Source organism: Sinohyriopsis cumingii, chromosome 17 (genome assembly GCF_028554795.1).
Source record: "Sinohyriopsis cumingii isolate HCF-2022 chromosome 17, ASM2855479v2, whole genome shotgun sequence".
NCBI classification, from domain to species: Eukaryota; Metazoa; Mollusca; class Bivalvia; order Unionida; family Unionidae; genus Sinohyriopsis; species Sinohyriopsis cumingii.
The window spans coordinates 293,549-319,293 of record NC_142977.1 but is presented as its reverse complement, the minus strand read 5'-3'; the positions used below and the strand labels follow the sequence as shown (position 1 = coordinate 319,293).

At 38.4% G+C, this 25,745-nt stretch overlaps 1 protein-coding gene across 1 annotated transcript; it reads right to left on the bottom strand.

The window, feature by feature from the left end:
• Positions 1-5,977: 5,977 nt before the first annotated feature.
• Positions 5,978-20,851, bottom strand: LOC149777626 (nucleoside hydrolase-like). The gene is made up of 6 exons (XM_089938683.1): positions 20,731-20,851; positions 9,521-9,707; positions 8,854-9,028; positions 8,079-8,195; positions 6,757-6,893; positions 5,978-6,387 (listed from the first exon to the last, which is right to left on the bottom strand). Exons 2-6 carry the CDS (start codon positions 9,704-9,706, stop codon positions 6,055-6,057), a joined length of 948 nt encoding a protein of 315 aa, XP_089794809.1. The 5' UTR covers position 9,707; positions 20,731-20,851; the 3' UTR covers positions 5,978-6,054.
• Positions 20,852-25,745: the final 4,894 nt, after the last annotated feature.

Here is a 25,745-nt window from a genome sequence, read left to right as displayed (position 1 = left end):
CCGAGATTGTCATCGCCATGCCACAGTGATGGCTCACAATTTCTCCGGATACGATGGACAGTTTCTTTTGAGGTACTATACGGAACATGGCACCGAACGTCCTAAAGTCACTTTGAACGGAGCCAAAATCATTTTCATGCAAGTGGGACAAGTGCAGTTTAAAGATTCGATGAGTTACTTGGCCATGCCTTTGAGTCGAATGCCTAAAACGTTTGGAATGACAGAAATGGCTAAAGGGTACTTTCCACACTATTTCAATACGGAAGCCAATCAACATGCCGTTCTACCCCATTTGCCTGAGGCTCACTATTACGACCCCGACAACATGCGTACCGAACAACGAGAAGATTTATACGCTTGGTACCAGGCTCATGCCTCTGACCCCTTCGACTTTCAGGAAGAAATGTTAAAGTATTGTTGTTCCGACGTGGACATTTTACGACGTTGCTGTGGAAAATTTCGAGAACTGTTCATGGAACACGGAGGGGTCGATCCTTTGAAAGAAGCTTGCACCATTGCCAAAGCGTGTTCCTTAGTGTACCGCCAACGATTCATGCCTCAAAAGACCGTGGCTGTCATCAGTCCTCAAACGACCAACTATGTCAAGCGTCAATACTCGGTCAAAGCCCCACGCTGGTTACATTACTTGTGCGACAAGGAAGGCAAATTGATTCAGCATGCCCGCAACGGAGGAGGCGAAAGGACCATCGGAACGTATTCTGTCGATGGCTGGGACTTAAAAAACCCCAAGATCGTGTATGAGTTTAACGGTTGCTTATTTCACGGATGTCCCGTCTGCTACCCTGACCGTGACACTAAAAATCAGTTTTTACAACGGAACATGGAAGACCTGTACCAGGACACTTGTCAGCGACGCATGAAGTTAGAACAGCAAGGATACCAAGTGGTGGAAATGTGGGAACACAAATACGATCACCGTTTGAAAATCGATCCCGAGTTTAAACGTGTCGTGGAAAGTTACCAGTTCATGGACCCGTTGAGCCCGAGGGATAGTTTGTACGGAGGAAGGACCAATGCCACCTGTTTGCTGTACCAAGCCGACGAAGAGAAAGGAGAAGAAATCAAATACTTGGATGTGTGTTCGCTGTATCCCTACGTGTGCAAATATTGTCGCTTTCCTACAGGGCACCCGGGATTGCTGACGGAACACATCGACCTGGTCAACATTCGACAATACGAAGGCTTGATCAAGTGCAAAGTTTTGCCTCCCACGAACTTATACCATCCCGTCTTACCTCACCATTGTCGAGGCAAACTGATGTTTCCCTTGTGCCGTACTTGTGCCGAAACGTGCAACCAAGATCAGCCTTGTCAGCACACCCAGGAAGAACGGGCCTTGACGGGAACCTGGGTCAGCGTAGAATTGTTCAAAGCTATGGACATGGGATACCAACTGTTAGAAGTGTACGAAATTTGCCACTTTCCCAAGACACAACAATACCACAAGGGTGACCCTACTCAGAAAGGCATTTTCGCAGACTACGTGGATGCCTTTTTGAAACTGAAGCAAGAAGCCAGCGGCTATCCTTCCTGGTGTCACACTCCCGAAGACCAAATAAAATTCAAAGAGAAATACCAGGAACAAGAAGGCATCACTTTAGACCACATCGAGAAAAACGAAGGCAGGCGATCGTTTGCCAAAGTGATGTTAAATTGCTTGTGGGGTAAAATGGCACAACGACCGTGTTTACCCAAGACGGAATATTTGACAGAACCTTCCCGCTACTTCCAGATGATTCACGACAAAACCAAATACATGAAACACGTGGACGTCGTTCGAGAGAATTTAATCTTGGTCAATTACGAAGAAGATCTGGACTTTGTACAAGACGACCCTTTTGGAAATGTCATCATTGCGGCTTACGTGACAGCTCATGCTCGCTTAAAATTGTACGAAGCTTTAGAACTGTTAGGGGATCGCGTCCTGTACTTTGACACGGACAGTTGCATCTACATCGATCGACCGGGTCAGCAACACCCTAACATCGAAGGAGACCGTTTAGGCGCCTGGACAGACGAACATCCTGACGACAAGATTCTAAGTTTCGCGAGTGGCGGTCCTAAAAATTACGGCTACGAATACCGGGACCCACAAGGAGAAGTGCACACAGAGTGTAAAGTGAAAGGATTGACTCTGAATTATCGTACCAGTCGTGTGGTCAACTTTGGCGTATTGAAAGAAGCATTGCAGTCTGGAGAGGATGCAAACTTTAAAGTGACCACCTACCAGCCGAACAAGATTGTACGTTTACCCACTCACCACATCGTCAGTCGACCCTTGGAAAAAGTCTATCAAATCGTGTACCAGAAGCGAGTGCGACTTCCCAACCACTTTACTTTGCCGTACGGTCACATCAATATTGGTCAGCATATAAAAAAGGACAACGTCCAAGACCAACAGTTCATTGTCACTACTAAGACCAATTGAGAAAAAATGAATCCCTTCAAACAGCAAGTATAGAGCGTAAGACTCAAGTCCAACGAGAAACAGGTGTCATTCTTTGCCTCACTATCACATCACCAATGCAGTAACACATCTTAGTTATTTATGTACTAACGCCATGACAAACTACGTGCAGCTAGTGAAACTTCCAGACCACAAACCTTTACCTTATGGGCATACTGATATCACCCAGTATAAAAAGGGACGACTTCCAAGAACGACACTTCATTGCGAGGACAAGCAACGAGAAAGATGAATCACTCTACGCAGATGAGAAAAGAGAAGGAACAAACATCACTGACCTCTTTCACTACCATACCGTCACAGCAAAGTGCGTCCAAGAAGGGAAAGGATTCAGTAGACCTACAGGAGTATTTTAGCATCCAAATGACTCAGACAGCGACCTCAAGAAAATTTAGAACGACAACTTACACCTACACGGTGAAATTTAGAGACTTCGCGTCTGACATTTCAGCCGAGGAAGTAGCAGGTTTCATTACGGACCTACTTGACTCACTGTTAGAGGAACTCAAATGTCATTGCCAAGTCAAAGATCGAGGTCGTTTGAGCCTATCTATGTATCGCGACAGTTTGAACTCACCTGTATGTCTCGGATTTAGCACACCTGCAGAAATAACTTCGTCCAAGCTTTTTAGGGCTATTGAAGACGTGCAGTCGATGAGAGGAAAATTTGACATCAACGAAGGAAAAGTAACCATTCATATGGTATACATTGTACCTCCATGGGAAGAAGACGATGACTGCACTTGATCTGCCTACTGATAAGTGTACCTAGCACGATGGATATAACAACCGATTTATGAATGAAACGGATTAAGTGATGGGAAATATCTACGCTGGGACACAAGTGCTAGCTGACCAGATTTTTAACAACGTGTGAGACGAATAGAGAGAGAGAAACATGAACTTTGTCCTATTTGATTGCATGTTACTTGTTTTGTGTTAGCTTTTTCTTATAAATGAACATTAAATGTAAACAGGTTTACTAGAGCCAAGAACTAAATAACTAGTAAATAGGTTTGTTTGATGTAGAAATGTTTATGTATTAAATGGATAGTGCTTAGACCAAAGCACAGGCCAGAGAGCCCATGTATATACTTGAATAAATGTTTTGAACCCATACAATAGACTTTTCTTTTTTGAGCCATTATTCTCTCTGTGAGGTTTGTTTTAGAACATTTCTGTCGTCTTTTCTGTGTGTTTAAATGTGTATTTGTATGTTTGTCCCTATCTACCCTTTGTCCTTACAAATACATTAAAATCCCTATAAAATGTTTTGACCCTATAAACCTCATGACGTCACCCAAAGTTCAATTCCCATTGACATCCAGGTGACATTCCCATGTTCAATTTCCATTTGCGACAAAGTGCAAACCCCATATTTTAACGTTAAAGTCCCATTGACGTTAAAGTACCGGTCCTGTTCAATTTCCATGTTCAATTCCCCTTGACGATCTACAGTTCCATCCATGTTAACATTTCCCATGTTAAATTCCCCTTGACGCCAGAGTGAATCGACTGTTTTTGCATGTAAGTACACTTGACGCTAGGGTGACCCCATATACTACTGACGGGTTGCTGCCTTCTGAATCTGCAAGGAGAGTGATTGTTTTTGCTTCTTTTTGTAGCTACTGTTCATTTAAACTACGTACACTTAAACATGCGTTATTTTTAAATTGTAGATACCACTAAACATATTTAACAAATGTTATTACAACTTCAAAAGAACTTGCTTAGATTATTTTAGTGCAAAATAAGATTAAAAAACATTCTGAAACAAACTTTTAGTATAAAACCAATTTGTACACTTGCTTGACTATATGCTATTTACCTTTTAAAGAAACGATAGTAGTGCATAGGTTGATTATTATTATAATTATTATTATTATTACTGATAATATGCGCATGCCGACACAATAACTACATGTACGTGTCATGATAATATTCAGAATTTCCGACGATAATCTCCACTTCTAAGTCAATATAAAAAACATTCATCCAGCAGATCGATATCAGGAATGGAAACTCGTCCGACATGAGTATTGGGAAAGGGGTCTATTGATATATGTGGTTGGAAAGGGGTCTATTTATATCTGTGGTTGGAAAGGGGTCTATTTATATCTGTGGTTGGAAAGGGGTCTATTTATATCTGTGGTTGGAAAGGGGTCTATTTATATCTGTGATGGCTGATGAGCATGTTGATAAAGTTTAATCCAATCAAATGACAGGACGAAGAAGGTGATTTTTGTATATGCAAAATCTTCAAAACTTCTTTCAAAGTAAATATTTTTAGGTTGCTGCATTTGTATGGGTAAATATGAACATGTTTTTCGGATGGAAATACTTCACAACCATGTGAGTGTAGTATATCTATCCGACAAAACGAGTTCATATTTTTTTATACAAATGCAGTAACCTTTTAATTAAATGCTCATTTTCTTATTCTATCTAAGATTTAATTATATAAACAAAAATACACTAAAGAAACAAAGTAACTGAATGTATGCCTTATTGTAAACTAAATACACAAGTGCAGATTCATCATTATACAACAACATTATAAATACGCACATAACTCCGCCCAGATAAATTTGAACTTAGTCACGCGTTAGACATAACTTTCGAACGAAAATGGCGTTTTTGGTCTACTTCAAATTTGGAGTCATATTGTGAATGAATGTGCTCCGCAACAACTTTTTCATTTGATCTGGAATGAATAGATTTTGGTCGATTCTACGAAATTTCGTGATTATGGACTGGATTTATCTGTGCCAATTCTACATGAAATAAATCGGCTTGAAGCACTGAAGGAGAAGCGTGTTGACATCTGGAAGTGTATTTCTGTTCTGTCATTGAATGTTCGAAATCATAATATGGGAAAAATATGAAGTCTTTCAATTGCAATTATCGAAAAGACGCTATGGAATTTAATCTTTGTTTCATGTAGAGTGCAGTAAGGAGGATGTAACTGCACTTTGAAAATAGTTGAAATTACAGTACAATTTCGATATGTGTAATCAAGCTTGAGATACCATGAAATGGCTCATGTAATTCGGATTTGCAGAACTAAGAAAGTACATTCTGATGAAATTCAGGATGTAAAACTGTAAGCATATTATTTGACATTCTCTATTACCAGCTAAAGAAGACAGTTTATGCCTAGTCACTTGCGTGTTATTTGTAAGGACCCTGTCAGGCGTCTATAACTAGCCTAAATCGGAAACATTGTATCAGAAAAGTTAACGTGGATTTGTGCCAAAGTAGCTGGTATGTGGCAGTCCACGAAACATCTCGTTTATTTCATTCAGAAACAAATTTAATCAGCTAAAACGTAAAGCGTCTGCTACAAGGGTGTACATGATTTGTTTACAAAGTAGTTCCTAATACACTATTGGGCACACTTTAGTTCAATATTAAGTTGCGCGCTAGTGCAATACTGTAAAATACGGAACGATTCTGACAATGTAAAGTTAAAAGGAGAACAAATGAACATATAATAAGTCACTTTATTAGACCCATAAGCATAACAAACTTTCTAAACCATATCTCCTTTTGAATGGATTTGTCCATTACTTTTCATCCACAGCTTTAAACAGCATCTCGACATATTTATTGTTATCGATATCCATTACTATAGCAACATTTGGCTTCTTGTTTAATGAACCTTTCCAGTCTATGACCATTTGGCCACTAGTAAAGTGACCATTGACCTCAACAGTCGCATAAACATCAACACTTTTAAGAATGATGCCCGGATTCAAGGCCGTTGCCATTGCAATTTCATCACATGGTATAAACTTTGGCCAGTGGTTGGCATGACTGAAATCAACTGCCTTTTTCTCTATCTTCCTCAAAAACTTCGCTTTTTCTGTCTCCACACTCCTAAGTTTGTCATATAGATCCTAAAAGTGAACAAATACAAATATTTTTAATAATGATATCTTAAGGAGAGTAGTACATGTACATGATTATAAATTATGTCAGATTGATACATAATTGCGACCAGTCGTGACCCTAAGTATTTTGAATCGTTTAGGAAGTAGCGTAATCAAAATGGTAAATGTATCGGTAACGTAATGCTTTAGGTGTAATCTAACCCAAGTTCAAAAACCTGTTGGTGTATCTCCTTGAAGCTATATTGTATTTCCCAATCGGTGATGGTCTTTTAACCACAAGATATAAATAAAAAGACAAGCCACAGAATAAAAATAGGAGATTGATCAGTGAGATAAAAAAATGTTATAAAAGATACGATGGGTTAGAAAACTTACCCATTCAAGTGAATGATCCTTGCACAGTTCCCACGTTACGATTGTAATAGGGCAAACTAATTTGTTGAGGACAACATAGGCAGCCTCGGTATCATAGTGGAAATTGAATTCAGCACTGGTGGTAATATTTCCAACAGCTGTAGGACAACATAAATAAATATACAATTGTTACGAATCAATGATCTTAAACTGCATAACAAGAAAGAGCAAATCAAACAAGTTTTGTATAATTTAAATATATTAATTTATTTTCCTAAAATACAAAGTTAAAGAATTAAAAATAACTTACAGTATGGTGAACCAATTTCCTTAACCCTAAATGTTTTATCAATTCCGATAGTTTTGAACAATACAAATCAGTGTCAAAGCTATTCAAAATGATAGTCTATACTGTAATGAAGATTTTCCCTAGAATTCAAAATGAAAATTCCAAAGACAAATACAAAATTGTGAATTAAATTCCAAATTATTCTAAATGTCCTATCACAAGTCCATAATTATAGAATGTTCTAAAGGAAAAGCAATAGTCTTGAATGCCCTGGTATAACACAAGTATGCAATCCAAAATGTCGTCGAAAGAGTTCACAAAATCTAAAGTAATGTGTTAATCCAACAGTCAATTAGCACTTTAGTCATTCCAATGAAGAGATGAAATAAATAATTTTCCTCGAAATATTTCTGATTTCAACAAAACGACTGTAAACTCAGTATATTCCTAGATACTGACGTAAACTATGAATGCATATTTGGCGTGCCAACTTCCCATTGGTACAAGTCTTCACTTCACCTACGACACAAAAGAAAGCGAGTCATTTCAACGGAAAATTTAAATCTAATTGTAAATAAGGATACGCCTAGAAAGTTCCAAACTCAGATCCTATGTATACATTGTTTTACAACTTACAATGGATAAAAGTTAGGCGCACAATATGCTCATAAACTTTTATATACATGAGTTCGGGATCCCAGGTGGCCAAGTAGTCTAAGGAGCACGCTTGTATAGATTGTAGATATCTCACCTCTGCCCGCATGAGTTCGAATCTAGGGCAACATGCGCATGTAAATACGCTTTCCAGGAGCTTTCCGTGAGTTGTTCGTTCTTTTCGAGGTTTTTCGCGGTTCGTCCTCTCCATATATTTTGGCCGCCAAGTATAGCCTATCATGTGCTGAAAATGGTGCTATACACACAGCAACAGCAACATAAGATTGCAGAAAAATAATTATGTTAATGTTATGTTTGTCATATAATGATGGATATACATGAACAGGTGAATACTACTAATTCATGAGTGTAGTCGGCTACGAATGGATATTACCCTCACCTCTATAATTTCCACCCATAATGTAACAAGCCTTGAGCCTCTTTCCAAAGTCAGGATCCATTCGTGTGGCAATCGCAACATTTGTCAGCGGTCCAATGCATATCAGATTTATCTTCCCTTTAAAACAATCACAAGAAACAGTGTTCACTAGAGCATAAATATGATTTACTACATTTCCTAAATCTGGAAAGAAGCGCATACCCACATTTATTTTTTAAAGACTTTTAACGACATGGTAGCGTGTAACCAAGAAATACAATTACGTGCTTTGGCGCTCAAAACGTTGGCGAGCACACGATGAAAACATACTAAACGAGTCTTAATATAATGATTTACTACATGATACCACATTACACAAAACCGTCCACAACACTAATCCTAACAAATCTATACCACACTACGCGTATTCAGGATACTGTGTAGCGCTGTAAACGTATGTTACATTTTTAAGTACATGGTAGGTCTACATATCTAAATTCATAGTTCTACACTGCAATAAGATGTAATGCAGATGTCTACCCAGTTCTGAGATACAATCCTGACTAAATAGCAGCAGTGCATTCAGTGATGGCGAACCCAATATCCAATAGTAAACTAACCTAATAAGTGGGTGTGGAAGTATCGCATTTATAACAAATCATGACGAATAGTTATTCAGAAAAAAGAAGGAGATACACATTATCATTAGTGCCAAAGACTGTCGCTCTAAAGACGTGTGATTCCAGCTGAAAGAAAGTTTTCTTTTAGAGAAATCTACTCCGATGACGGGTCTTACCCTCGTACTCCTTCGACATGCGCAGAAGTGCCTGCACCCCATGTTCAGTCCGAATGGTCTCTTCCGTTGGAGCGTTCGAATCAGGAACATCTCCGAAACCATCTTCTCCGTGATAATCGTCCTTGTGTTTAACGTCTCCAAGGAACGGCTCGCTGCAGCCAATGAACACTGGGATCTGAATTGAGGGTGTGTGCAACTGAATAAATATTTACTGAAACCTCTGACTGCGTGTCTCTAGCTAAGCCTTATCAACTGCTAAGAGATGAAGAACGTCGAAATCGAACTGGAAAGGAAACACATTTAAAAAGACGGACTAAAGTCACCTTTCGAATTGGTATACCTATTTAATTACCCCTCTCAAACATAACACAGACATTCGAGCATTTTAACTGTTTAATGTTTTTTGCTGTTCGTTTCTTCTTGAGTTTTTTGCCTTTTATTTTAGAAGCAGATCTTTGGTTCAATTCCGCCACTACGTATGTCTCTTATTACTCCTAAATTGAACTTTGGCCTTGTTGCAGACTACCTATATATCATGCACTGCGACATACAAAATTCTTATTGATGATGCCGGGCTAAAAGAGGAAAAGAGGAAAAAAGAGGAAAAAAAAATGACATATAGGAGGCTCATTAAGTAAGCAAGCAAGTACGAGTGAAAGTCATTAACCTCGAGCCTGTTTGTGAGTTGAAGAATCCTAGATATATTCAGACCAGCCTGTGCAGCCAACGTGTTTCCTGATACGGTTGTAATGGCCATGACTTCCACATCAGGGTAACTGAGGGCCATTAAAATTGCCTGGGCATCATCAACTCCAGCATCTGTGTCTATCACAAATAATCGTTTTTCTGCCATCCTGAAAGAAATATTACATCCTAAAGCTGAGTGAAAATTGGTCTTTAGTGATAAGGGTGGTTTTTCTCACGTAGGGCAGGGTGTTTAATCTGTATCAGTGTACGAATGTGACTTATTTTCAATTTTTGGGATGGGTTAGGGTTAGGGTTGGGAGAGGTATTAGTGGCTATGATGGTATGTTTTAACTTGATGTTGTTTTCTGACAGATTTATGTATGAATTGCCATCTGAACTCTTCATAGGAATTATATAAATTCATTTATATTAATTTATTGCCATTTTCTCTATAAAGAACAAACAAAACTATTGTTGCTACCAGCACCACCATAACTACTAGCATAGTTTTCTTCAGGAATGCTTTCGAGCGTTATATCAGCGTGAATGTGACTAAATTAACTCACAATATGGCCTTTTGTCTGTGATGCCGTACTACTTACACAGTTGTAAAATATTTACATTATAACTTTCTGTATGAAGATAATCTGGAGATATGCAAAACAATTTTAGAATGCTGACACAAATCCTCTGGGGAGTTGGTAGCGATGGGTACTGTTATATAGATGTATATATTGCAAAATGTGTCGTCACTTCCAATTGTTCAAGAACAAAATGATCTTGAAGTACACACGTGAATCTCTAAAGACAGACGAACAAATATATGTTGATTAAATATATTTTCTTGAGCACAACTTGGAAATATGAATAATAACCTATTGTAAATGTTTAAAACGTGTATGATTACGCCCTAATTAAACAGATAAATATTAAATACTTTATGTATTTACGACTGGCCACTGAGGAAATGACATGAGGTGAGTCATAACTTGTATACAGTCATTGAGACTTGCCCACTGGGGATATTACAATGGGTAGGCAATTGTGCAGGAGTCAAAATTCGGAGACGGTGGATACATTCACTCATCAACACACATATGTGTTATTTCAGAATGGAAAACCCCCAGTAAATGTCAACACAATATGTTGGATATTGAGACATAATATAGGCTAAGGACTATGCAAGGAAAAAGGTAGTCACATGTACGATTAATATGGACAGGAGCTTAAACTTTGATATTTAATGCAGCCAGATTAAGGTATGCAAATTTATTTCATTTAGCATTCGAAATAATATCAGATAAAGTATTGTAACTGCGTACAGTTTGGAATTAAATTTTGGGAGGAAAACGTTTACTTTCTCTTCGTGTTTTTGTAAATATTGAATAGGATTTGTTCTGGATGATTCCATTTTATTTATTACAATGTATTCTAGATACATACAGCCATTAGAGGGCATGTAGAGTGAGAGAGACAGACGGAAAGTAATTCAGTGCAATAAGTATCAATGAACCAAAAGTACTCTTATGAACTTTAAAAACAGTGAATAGCATTCAAGTTAGATTTTTTATTATTCTACAATAATATTTTTTATTCAGCATAATCATTCAATTAAATCATCTTAATTTTTGTGTTAGTGTTGTCTCTATGTTCTTCATAAGTAGCATTCCAACCATACATTTGTCCATTCTGTGACAAATATGAACATGCATACAAAATTTCGTCCGCAGTCAAATGCAAAATTATAAGTGACTAACACGATCTGCATTTGCCCACCGATGTTTCTTACTCACGGATGTGTTCGAAGTATTTCGCGACACCGCTGTCCGAGTATATAAGATTCACTCAGTGCACTGTTTTACTTCAGCGGGAAAAGTCTATGATGGGTTGTGGTCAAATATTAAAATCGAGCCGTTCACTGATATTAACATGAATATGTTTATTGAGCACTCATTTCGTGATGTTGAATTTCAAAGACTAGTAATATACGCGCGTTGTAAACAACTCAGACATAGACGGGTATAATCCCTCTGCCACACACAGTTACATCATTTATCTTTAAGATCATAATCTTTACGAGTGGGCAATAATACAGCTGCTGACTGTTAGTGGATTTCAGTGCAATGATCTCGACTACATTGACGTACAAAAACAAGTACATGAGTACAACAGTAACAGCGACAGTGACATTTCGTTAAGGATGATCTAGAATACTATTTCGATCTTTCCACACCAATTAATATTATCAATTAGCACTGAAAGCATTTTCAGTGCCCTTTAGTGGCTGAAAGTGTGTCAGTGTACAATTATAGACAAACAAATTTACTACGATTGTCTAAAATCGCGTGACCGAAAACAATTGTTCAGTACAGGTACGAAATATGAAGATGTATTTGCAATTAGGAATACGCATAAGAAACACTCCATTGGATTTCGCAGATAAGCTAATATTGCCTTTTTTATCAAGATTAATACAGACTTGCGTACAAAATCCATACCTAACACACAGAACACATACCTAGGTAATGGCAAGGGCCCGCTAAAACCCCAAAACAACCACAAAAAAGACCCACAAGTAAGGTTAGCTCAAAACAGGAAATAAAACAACAACATAATCCCCAAAACAAAATTTACAATTATCATTCCATCGAACACACCATATACATAAGCAGCAGGTGCAATAGAATTACTAGTCTAAGTACCAATAGTATTATGACAGCACTGGTCAAAATTCACACTGGACAATTCAAACTGATAAGACCAAGGCGAAACAACCTGATTGTCCAATGCAGCACAATTCAACAGGTGGAAAAATTCATCCAAATTGAAACCATAGGCCAAATAAAGATCAAATTAGAGAGACACCATAGCACTCAGAGGAAAACACGAGTCACTTGGAACTCCAAACACAGTGAAACCACAACTAATCTGGCTGAACCCATTAAAACCACTATCTTTAAAAAAGTAATAGCACTAAACGGATATAACAAGGACATAAGCAATGAACTCCTACTTCATGAACTCTCAGCAAATGGAACACAGACCACCAAAGTATATCGTCTTAAAAATCACAAGGGACAAAGTACAAACAAAGCGGTTATAGAGGCTACCGAGCCAATACCCTCAATAATAAAACTAGAACAGTCAGGAGTGTGCCATAAGCTGGAAAACTACATAAATAGGCCAAGATTTTGCACCAAATGCCTGCACTGGGGACACTATGCCCTCAGATGTAGATTCAAACCAAGATGTAAGTACTGCGGAGGTCAACACAAAGGAGAATGCCACACAATTAAACAAAAATGTGCTAACTGTAAAAAAAACCATTATCCTAGATCGGCAGAATGCAGATTTGCAATAAAAGAGAAACAAATAATGGACTTAATGAACGAAAAACACCTCACCTACCATTCTGCCAAAAACATTATTTGTAAAAACAACCCCAACACACCAAAATCTACCTCTGAAACAATCAGTGAGCACCAAAACTCTCCACGCAGAATTACAAAAACCACCAAGGATTAACATTGAAGCTACCAAATTATGCAATAAAGAAGGACAAGAAAACTTACTAAAACCTGTACTGGTAAACAAAATCAACCAAAAATACCCGGACTATGTTAAAATATATACCGATGGATCAAAAACAAACAACCCACCAAGAACAGCAGCAGCAATAGTCATCCCTGAATACAATATACAAACGGGATCCAGATTACCTGACTATTGCTCCATTTACACCACTGAATTATGGGCTATACTTGAATCACTGCAATTGATCAAAGACAACAAAATACCTAAAGCAGTCATTATAAGCGATTCCCTAAGCGTTATCAAATCGATCCAAAATCGCAATACACACTCTAGGGAAACAATTCCTCGACAGAGCATGCCAATTAATCGACGATATCACCACAGCACATCAGTTAGTCGAGCTCATGTGGATACCGTCGCACATTGGAATCTCTGGCAACGAAACAGCAGACAAAGTTGCAAAAAACAAACTAGGAGATCAAAACTCTATCAAGCTTAACTATAGTTCTACAGAAAGAATAAGCTTCGCACAAACATATATAGACCAAACATGGCAAGATTTTTGGAACTCCTCCACAAAAGGTAAAAAGCACCATGAAACCCAAAACAACGTAGATAGAACATATAGCTACCTAAGGGTACCTATTTAGAACAGAAAACCATAAACAGGATAATAACTGGAAAAACTAAACTAGCAAGCAGTTTTGGAAGGTTTATAGGACCCAAACCAGCAACCATTAACTGCTTTAACTGCCACACCACCGAAGATCTACACCACGTATTCAATATATGCCCAAAATATCATACATGATTTCTACTAAGAACCTCTATAAACAGCATAGAAAATCCCCCTCATTTTAGAACATTTTGAAGAAAAAATAAAAATCGAAAAAAAAACCGCAAGAAACACCAGGCAAATGCAACAAGAAACCAGCGATGTAAAGCAAGCGGGACCGTTCCTGAGCTCTCCTTCCCACTAATGACAGCCAACCATTCAACTGTAGGGACCTTTATGGACCCACAGAATGAGGCCAAACTATCAGGGTTCCTTGAATCCATAAAAGCCTCGGGGAGGTGGCACCATCCCCTTCCCCAGGAACAACTAGCAGGCTGCTGTGCAGTCAAAAAAAAAAGTGGCACATGCACAATTGTGCGGACGCCACTATAATTAAACTCAACAACAACAACATACGTGATTTTGAAAAAGACTTCAAGCAATTCTGCCTGTTACAAAACAATGGGAATTTGCGAAAGCGAATTCGAGTTGATTTTTTCTGTGATAGTGAACAGGACAAACTTCGGGACCAACTTCAAAGGCTCATCGCGGACCTGCCAATAGAATCCCGAAAGATCTTTGATGCTGGACGTATTGTCGCACATAGTAAAGAATCAAAACTGAAGCTAACAAAACCTTTCTGTGCTGAAATTGTTGACGCTGCTCGTGTACGAGATGTAAGACAAGACCAATCAGTTAACTAAGATCGTGTCAAGATGCCTTATACAGACACTGACCCGACGTTGATGCATACTACAACTGACACCGTCTATGCGGATATCGTATAAAGGGCGCTTGGAAACAAATTTTTATAACCGTATCTATAAAATAGAACACTGTTTATTTAATAACACCGATATACAGGTTGTCGGAAAGTTTAAATACTAATGTTCGGGTAAACCAATCAAAGAATACATGGGTCTTTAACCCAACATGTACTCCATGGTAGCTGCACCGCACAAGTCCATAGTTTAAGCCATATGAATTGGCAAAATATTAAAAAGGATAAGAGTTCAACGGGTTATTATCCAAAAGGATTTCAGGTAAGATAGTGTTCAATATAATTCTGAGATGGTCAACATGGGGTCGCTTGAACTTGATTGCCCAGTGGGCCGATAATTAAATATGTTATCAGATTTTATGGACTCTCTTTAATTGTTATTGAGTGCAAAGGGTCCACATTTGATTTGGTTTCCAAAATCATTGTGTTGTGTATGATGATGTCATGCTTGAACATCAACAAAATCCTGCAATAATTGTCTCAGGGGCGTCCATTTAGCACGCACACATGGAGGCGGGATGGGGTTAACCCAAAATGATATGCTTGCGTATGTTGGGGTCTACTGATAATGTACGTAAGCATAGGAAACGGGGGTGGGGTTGGGGTGGGGTGGGTGAAACCTCGATAACAATTTGTCTAATACGTAACATGTTCAGTCGGCATTTAAATTGTAGTGGACACTAGAAAAGCTTTTTGAAGTTACGCATCTTATTTCTTTGATGCAGCCAGACATTCGATATTGGCGGACTATCTATTTTATTAAACACGCTAATATTATTAATCCTTGTTCGTTTCGGCGTGGATTAAATATTGGCCGTTCAATAGAATTCGGTGGGGGAGGGGCGTCAAGCGTACGTACGCAGGTGGGTGTTTGTAAAAAAATACGCATGTTCACAGGGATGGGGGGAGGGGGCCAAGCTTTGCCAGATTTTTGCGAACGTACTAAATGGATGGCCCCTAACGTGGTCGACACAAAACACAGATGTGATCTATTTAACATGACTATAGAGATCCGTGACAACTGTAAAGTACTGATGATATTTCGTGACACTGACGTGCATGGTCTTTATTAGTCTTGCTCTGAAGCTAGATATTCGTGGGATGAGCTTCGTGTTATGTTTGCTGTAGTCAGTAATGACCCGTATATCTTCTCACCATTGAGATCTTGTACTTGTAGATCTTACCACATTGTAAACTTTATGTGTGGTTATACTCCAGATTGGATCAGTTCCTCTGTTTTACCACCTTCACGTTCACAAGATTCATATAAATACCAAACCGTCACGTTACCGAGTAATGGTCTCTGTGAACAAGAGTGCCGCTTATCAGTATGTTATCAGCCAATTGGCAAGCGATTCTCTTAGAAATTTATCTTTTTGCAGACTTCAACGCGTGAATCAACTTAACGTCTGCGATATATCGTTGGTGTAGATCTTGATTTTGATACGCCCCATCATGAACATGGCACACTTCATAAGTCACATTTAATGGACATTCTCCTGATTAGGTTAATTTATTTCGCCTAGTCTAATATTAAATCGAGTACAAGTGCCAGATTAATTACATCTTGGAAGATGTTTCTCACAAGCATGCTTAGCCCATGGAGTTCCTGGTAATTTCCCGAAGTGCAGCGGCGATAGAACCACCGCTTGATGTCTCGCTATACGCTACACATTTATATTTTGTTGTACCACATTTTACGCACATACCTGTAAGTGCACGGCGACGATTCTTCAGCTTTATTGTTTTTAATCCACTGGTATCAGTGACTCTTTTGCATCAGACACAATATAAACTCATATACTTATCGGATGTCGCGCGTTTCTCCGCAGCAGAGTCATAACAAAGACTTAAGAAAATAGCACTAGCAGCTGCCTGACTTGGCGCACTGCATTAAGAAAATATTGTTACGACTGGTCGGCCTGGTGTCTTGATAATATAGCTGGATGGGACATGATGCTACATGTCTGCGGCATGATGTCCCAGGTGGTACATGTTGCTATAAACTGCCACACTGCAGACATCGTAGCGATATTACTAAAATGGTTAACGCTATTTTAAAATCGCAATCACACATACACATGTGAAGATATTGATATAAATACTCAGTGGCGTCTTTAGGGTTGATGTCACCCAGTGCGGTAACTCATGGTGTCACCTCCATGGACCTCCTTCCTGCACAAAATATTTATAGTCATTTTGGTGTCATCCGGTGCAGTCCGCACACCCCTAGTGACGCCACTGTAAATACTTCGCGATATGATCAGCAATACAGAAACTGGGCAATCATTACATGTTTGAGCTAAAATCAAAGGGGGAACAACTAAGTTAGGTCGTATAATCATGCTGGGAAGTACTAATTAGGAGTTAGTAAGTGTTAGTTTGCTAACCTTGTGTAATTTCTTTAAGTGATTTTGTAGAATTAGACGTACCCTTAAATTGTTGTTTCATATGCTATGTTTAAGACGTTCCTTGCGTAATCACATCTGCCCGTCCCACAAAACTACTTCATTGTTACTATGGTATATGACGCACCTCCTAATACCGAAAAGGGCCAGTATAGCTGATTTGAACGACATTATGCATTTTGGGAACTTAAAGACACCAATAAGAGCTCTAAAAGTTATTACAACTGGTGACCTTTCGTCTACCTGGCTTGAATGACCTGGGGTTCCAATAGGAGCAATAAAGTCATAGAAAGGGCTCACACATACCGTATTATTTACTATTAATCACCCAATGCATTCAGTCTCCTTACATAGAATATAGTGAACACTTTCGACTGGATGAAAGTCTAAGTCATATAAAGGTATATCATACAGGTAAATATCAACACAGAAGGTGTTTTACTTTTTCTCTATCATCGATACAGACACAAGGTGCACTATAATGCTATATTTCCAGGATAAACTAATTTTGGCTACATGATATGTGTCATAAAGGTGGTTACATTGTAGGTGTCATAAACGTGGCTACATGATATGTGTCATAAAGGTGGTTACATTGTAGGTGTCATAAAGGTGGCTTCATGGTATGTGTCATAAAGGTGGTTACATTGTATGTGTCATAAAGGTGGCTTCATGGTATGTGTCATAAAGGTGGCTACATGGTATGTATCATAAAGGTGGCTATATGGCATGTGTCATAAAGGTGGCTACATGGTATGTGTCATAAAGGTATATTAATCTTCATAGATAACCAACTTCTTTTCAGTGTTGTAATCATTTTGGAATAAATCTGATTATTAATCAAGTAACGAATCCAGCCATTGCACTTTTATTCTGAGCAACTGCATACATTTAAATTACAGCGTGAATCACAGAGTCGTAGAATAATTTTCTTTACTCTTTTCTCAATATCCAACCAGATTTCAGTTATTCGACCTGCTTAAGGGGCAATATTTCTAAATAACCCCGATGATCATTTCGGTCATATAAACGCTTGGAATCTATCATATTTTTAAAGCCGTGCTGGAGATAAAAAAAAGCTTGGTTTTAGTCATATCTTATGCAATCAGATAAACATACCTTCAAATGCATGCAGCGAATAATAGTTTTTCTTTAACATAAAATACGTGAAAATTATGAGTCTGTTACTCTATGATAATTACTGTTTTAACCCATAAACTAGAATTGGAAATGATGTCACTGATTCACAGTAGTTTTTATAATATCAAAAATAAAATTCAAAATTATTCCTTGCTTTGTACGGAGTAAAACTCATTATAGCAATCACAGTCATGCATAGTCCTGAGATTTTCTTCCAAATTTCATTGGAAATTATTGTGATTAATAAAAATTTCTTATACGAAATAAAGCTCATTGTTATATACCCAATCTTGGATATCAATGAGGTTTATCAATTCTACGGTGGAAATTCCATTTCATACATGTTTGAAAAAGAGCCCGGTGGTTTTATTTATCTGTAACTGGAAGAAAATGCGTGATTAGCAACGCCAGCTAGGTTTGTTTCGTACATGTATAAATGTATTTATATTTCGTAAAATTTTTGTAAATGTAAAGTATAAATGGCTCATAAAATTATACTTATTTCATGTTTTATTTATATTTGTATAAATATTGATATTTTACAATATGTGACCTAGACACTGAAAATGTAAATTTAATAAAAAATGCCCTTTATTTTAGGGTAATTCAAACGGATTAAGTCAAGTGGATGGACAATAATAATTATTTTACATTAAATCATGTAACTCATAATGTTACATATAATACTTCATTATTTCGTGCAAAGAGTAATATATATTCCGGCATTACCTCCTGTCAGAGCATCGAAAGAGGCGATAATAAAGTCTAGAAGCATGTGCCAATAAGGTAATGGCTAAAAAAAAGGGAAATATATATGTTATGGACTGACATTCGATACGTTACTGCTATGGTTTCGTAGTGCCCAGTTCATATAACACGTTTATTTCGGACCAAAGGACTTGACCATTTCCGACAAACTTTCGTTTGCACATGGTTTGCATGAACGGATTATACCATGGAGTATTCTTTTAAAGTGGGCCCGGCTGCTAACTCCTGAAGATGACCCAGCTGCGGTTCGTAATTTTCAAGCGATTTCCGATTATTTCCACACATAAATTATGCATTATATGTTTATAAAGTTTCCAATGGACTACGCGAGTGCATGAACAACAGAGGGCGACATTAGAGGCACATAATTGAAAGAAATAAAGGTATTGGTTTTGCCTGTACTAATTATCATAAGCATTGCTTAAAAGTCTAATGATCTGTCGTACACTGTTATTATTACATAGAAAGTTTGCCCTGTCTGAAATTTAGAGGTTACCTATATATTCGCCAGATTTACCCCGCCTAGTACTAATTAAGTGTTACTGTCTCCCAAACTTTTGTATTTGGAACCTTCACCCCAATAAATACCAAGCCCCGTTTTTGTTATATAGACTGTCCCCAAAGAAACACTTTTCCCTGGAAAAAAACGTCCCTTTGAGTGGGCTATAAATTTCGTCCACACAGTAAGAACATTCACTATAAGTAATCACTACATTTATCCCGGGGGAAATTTAGCAATCACCTATACAGTCTACATATTTACCCCGCCTAGTGCAATACACGTTCTACTTTCTTCCAAACCCTTGTATTTAGAACCGTTACCCCAAAAATAACCCATTTTTCTATAGATTGTCCCCCAAAGGAGGCCTTTTCGCAGGACACAAACTTCCCTTCGAGTGGGCTATATAGTTTGTACACAGTAAGAAACTTCTCTATAGGTAACCGATAAATTTCCTCCGGGAGAAATCTAGCGATTACCTACTATACAGTTTCCAAATTTACCCCGCCTAGTGCAATACACGTTCTACTTTCTTCCAAACCCTTGTATTTAGAATTGTCACCCAAAAATACCCCATTTTTCTATAGACTGTCCCCCAAAGAAAGCATTTTCCCAGGAAAAAAGAACTTCCCTTCGAGTGGGCTATATAGTTTTACACAGTAAGAACCGTCTCTATAGGCAATCGATAAATTTCCTCCGGGAGAAATCTAGCGATTACCTACCTACATAGTCGCTAAATTTACCCCGCCTAGTTCAATACAAGTTCTACTTTCTTCCAAATTCTTGTATTTAGAACCTTCACCCTTAGAAGTCCCAAACAATGTCCCCTAAAGAAACCCTTTCCCGGGAAAGACATCTTTATCAGTGGTCTAGAAAATTCATCTATTCAGATATACCGTTCTACATACGTCGTCGGAAATAAATTGTTTTAGCACACTACGGGTTTTGAACTAGGTTAGCCTGTTTGTAAAATGACTTTAAGTACCACAAGACTATGCAATCGTCTCGACAAATTCCATTCAGATATCTGGGTCATATATGATCTAGATATATTGACAGCAATGATAAAACATTACCATGTTTAAATACAGATTTTTTCAAATGAATTTTTATATTAGAAAGTGCAACAATGTATCATAGCATTGTGTCAAGCGTGTACGTAATCGTGATCATTAGGAAATTATAAATTCCCCGAGTTGGATGATCGTGGGTAAATTTAGTGAGATTATCTTAGGGTTTACTAAAAATAACACTGGGTGACGAAATGAAGTTGTATAGAACATACCTTTTGTTGACAGAAACGAAACACCTTCGAATCCTTACTTTGTTAAAACTCTGACTAACAATAAGAATCCGGGACAGCTGTTTTGTGCACAAAGTGTGGATTGTGCCTTATCTCAAAATTCTGTTATCTAAAATAGTGATATACACTGTGTTGTGTATCTTAAGATTGGGCATACATACATTTTACCACGCACTCATACTCGGTAATAGACTATGCAAGTATATGTTATTGTTCTCAGTACAATGTTCTAACCTGCAGATTAGCCAAAAAACATGTAAAGCGTTAGAGAAAACATGGCGGTGAATACAAGTCACTGAAGTTATAAACACTCAGAGTGTCGTTGTATATGATAAAGTTCTCGTGTATGACAGGCAGCCATTTTTATCTTTATTATTAAATACGAAGCTATGTCGTTACGAACTAGTATGTCAGTGTGTACATGAAGCAACGTTATTGATTCACGCAGCAGAGAGGGTGAACAGACCTTTTGACGAAAGTAGTGAAGGGGGATACATTAGCGACAATGGGAATTAGCATTACAGACCCCCCCCCCCCCCCCCCCGGAACGATTAGTGACAATGGAAATTTAACATGGAGAAAAATCGTGGGACAGATTAGCGACAAGGGAAATTAACATGGAGAAAAATCGTTGGACTGTTGAGCGTCAAGGGAAATTAACATGGAGAAAAATCGTGGGACTGTTGAGCGTCAAGGTGATTTGAACATGGGAATAGGGGACTGTATAGCGTCAAAGGAATTTAAACAGGGTGGGACTGTATAGCGTCAAGGGAAATTGAACATGGGATTTTTTTTAATTTTTTTTTTTTTAAAAAAATAAAAAAAGGGGTAGGCAATCGAAAGTCATTCTCTTTTCGAGAAATGTGGGTGGCCCTGAAAAGGGCCTTTGGGTTTCTTCTGCTTCTAATTTTTTTCTATTTCTCCACCAACTTCTTATTTTCTCTCCTACACTCTTTCTCTTCTTTTCTTCCTTTTTTTCTCTTCTTTCTTCTTTTCCTCCTCTTCTTTCTTCCTCTTCTCATTTTCTTCTTATTTTTCAATTTTTTCATTCCATTCTCTTATCCTTATCCTTTCCTCTTCATCCTCCTTCTCCTCCTTTATTTCTTTCATCACAGCACTTATCATGTCCTTTACTTTTCTTAAGTTATTAATCTCCATCTTTACTCGATGGGGGCTATAAGAATAGTGATCTTCATTTAGTCTCACTAGCATTTGTTCCATCATGCCCAAATTGTCCAGGACGTCTTGTAATGTCTGCATTTTATCGAGGTGGTTTGAAGTCATCTTCTCTGTAGAATGGTTTGAACGACGAATACTGTGGGTTCTTATACGAAAAGCGCGGACGTGATGGAAAACATCCCCCTAAAACATAAAATTGATATTACCTAGTTCATGACCAAACAACGCGCGGACGTGAAGGAAAACATCCCCCTACTTTCTCATTTCATATAATATACTATCCACATAAGTGAAGCAACATTTAACAAACCCCAAATCTAAAAACCCAAACTATATGCTAAGAAACAATAAACAAACCCATAATCTACTATTCACACAAACGTACGTGAGCGCTTACAAACACAAACACACAAACACATACACTCACACTAGAAAAAAAAGAGTCAGTGTTTATATTTACACTACTCTACCTACACACATTGGCAAATCGATTGTTATTTCTTTTCTAGAGTATTGGGTAGCCCTGAAAAGGGCTGTTGGTTTTTTAACTCTAGATGCACCTATCTAATGCTGGCACCTTCCTGGCCTGGCGCCACACACACATCTTCTTCCCCAGTCTCCTTTCACCTTTTTTCTTGGGAGTGCAGAAGCGGGATAAGTGGATTCAGAATCCCAATTTTCTGTCTCTGGGATTCTGAAATTTCCTCTCTCCTTTTCCTCCTCTTCTTTTTTTTATTCTTTCCTCCTCCTCTCTCATCCTTGCCTCTTCGACAATGGCCTCCGCGGCCAGTTCATTTAGTATGTGCCTGGCATATTCCAGGTGCATCTGGAGTTCTAGCAGTTTCACAGTTCTGGTGTTCATTCTGGTGGTGTTGATCAATCAACAAGGGTAGCTAGACTGCCGAGCGAGTTTCAATTTATAGTAAAAGCGCGGACGTGAAGGAAAACATCCCCTAAAAACATAAAATTTATCTTACCTAGATCATCACCAAACAACGCGCCGACCTAAAAGAAGCACTCACTCACTTTTTTATACTACCCATTTCTATTCTAAAAAAATTTTTCATTAATCACTTCAATATACTATCCACATACGCAAAGCAATCAAACCCCAAATCTACTCTCCCCACACGTCAAACAGCAAAAAAACAAACATGATCTTAATATACTATCCACACCAACTTACGTGAGCACTTACAAACACATACCCTCACACTATAAAAAAGTGTTTATATTCACACTACCCTACCTACACACATTGGCAAATCGATTGTTATTTCTTTTCTAGAGTTTTGGGGTAGCCCTGAAAAGGGTTATTTTTTTTTTCTTTTTTTTTTTGTTTTTTTTTTTTGTTTGCTATGGCAATCTTTTAGTTTCTAAGAATGCGACGTCCTCTGAGGATAGACTTTCTGACGATAGGTCTGCTTCTTCGGAAAGACAAGAAGAACTCTTTGGTGTCGATACGACAATCGACAAAGCCTCTGTCAGGTTCAGGTTCCTGCTGCTGCTGCTGCTGCTGTTGTTGTTGTTGTTGCTGTTGCTGCTGTCTCTGAAGTTTGTACTTCTCTGTTCATTCTTCTTTCTCCCTGTTCACTTCTTCTCTGAAGAGCTCTTCTATCAGGTCTTCAGTGACTTTTAGCATTCTCACATTCTCTATCTCTTCTGGCTTCGGTATCAGACTGTGTCTGACCCTATTCAATTTCACGTAGGCTTCGTTTAGCTTAGCTAGTTTGGAGCACATCTTCGTAGGAGGATGAGTCGACAATGGATGGTTAGACTGGAAACTACCCCGGTTCTTAAAGTCAAAGCGCGGACGTGAAGGAAAACATCGCTCCACGGTTTTCAATGAGTGTCATGAGAGGGATAGAGAGAAGTCAAAGAGCATGAACCAATATTCTTATAGCCAAACAAACGACAAAGGCATTTTTTTTTCAAAACACAACATTTTTTATTCAAAAATCACCTAACACTAACCAACAACTCTAACATTTTTTAAAACAATAATCCAACCATATAACATCAAACATTTTTTTTAAATCACAAACATTTTTTTCAATTCATACTCTACTTTAAACAGGGCTGACAACGTTGTGAATTAAATTGTGATTTCCACTGTTGGAAGTCATTAGGCCATTGATGGACAATACGTTTCCTAGCTTGAGACAAAAGATAAGCATAATGGTCACAAAACCATCGATGTACTTTCACATCGTTTCTTGAAGAAGAACGAGGATCAAAATGAGTCACTAAATGTTCTAAGGAATAGCCCAGGCTGCGATGATGCAGAAAATACACACAATATTGTCCACACACCAATGAATCTGTGCCTTGCAATTTCACATTATTGAATCGAGTGGTTTGAGCATTTCTTCTCATAAAGTCAATGATATCGTCTTCCAAAGGGGGCAATCCATACGAATCGAAATATTCCACACATCCTTCTTGAGGAAAGTAGACGGCTACCCAGTGGGTTTCTGGGAGATGACTGTCGTCCGTGTTGATGACATAAGCTAGATGGTCTTGAGGTTTGCGATGAGGGAGTTCATCTTTAGCACAGACGACAGGATTCCAAGAAGCCGTGTACGAACTGTGGTTCAAAAGGTAATAATGTTCCCAGGTATCCATGTTTTGTGCTTTTTTTTCTTCTTCTTCACAGATCATAATAAGTCATCAATTCGATCCTGACTTTTTGCTTGAAAATGTCTGACAAATAACCGTTTCTTCGCTTCGTCTCCCGACTCTGTTTCAGGAGAGCTTCGATACGATGGATCTCTTGAGTGGTTAATGGTGGACAAGAATGTTCACGCAAGTCTTCATACCACTGATGCAACACGACTTCGTCCGAGATGAGACTCCAAGCTTCGTCCAGATACTCGTCCAATTTTTCTTCTTGACTCAGCATCAGGCATTTATCGTGTTGAATTTGACTGGGATGATCGTTTTGACATCCATAGCAATTTTTCTTGATCAATTCCGTCATTTTTTCGACCAAGTGTTTGGCAAAACAGCAGACTAAATGGGCTTCTTGTTCTGGCCATCTTGACTTCATCATAACTTCATCGTCTTTGTCTTGGGATTCTTCTTTTTCCACGGTCTCCTCACATTCCATCTTCAAATTTTCTCCACTAGGTAAAGAGGGATAACAGTCTTCCATGGCTTCTAATAGTCTAGAATGACTTCTCTCAAACTGTTGATTTCTATGGTATTATCGAATTCAGCATACAGGATGACGTTCAACGTTATGTCATCATCAGGGTCTCGTTTTGCAAACTGAATTTCCACACGAATCTGGCCGGATTTTATAGGGTGGAAATGTCCCTCGTCGCTGCCTTGGTCTGGAGTGAAAGCAAAAGCCCACAAAGCGTGGCCTCCTGCGTAATCCTCGTACGTAATGCCGTGACTGGTGTTGGTTCCTAACTGTCCGGTGGCTTCGTACAAGGACAAGTACGATCTCAAGTAATTTTTGTTGGTAAAGTCAGGTTCAAAAGGTCGGGTACACAAGGTCTTGCCATCGCGACTGACTTCGATCTTGGACACGTTGAAGTGTTTAAAGTAGAAAGGATTTTTTATTGATAGCTCCGTTGAAGGCTTCATTCTCGACCATACCAATGATTAAACGTTTGGGTAGCTGTCCTTGCAACAGATGATCTTCGATCATGGATCGTTGCCCCTTGGGAATAGTGAAAGTTTTCACTTCCACGCGTCGTATGGGATACTTGGCGGTCGTTCTGCTCAACGTCTGACTGATGTCGTTACCTACTTTAGGTAACACTTCCACACGGCGTACGTAGAGTCTGGCTTCTTGGATTTTGGTTTTG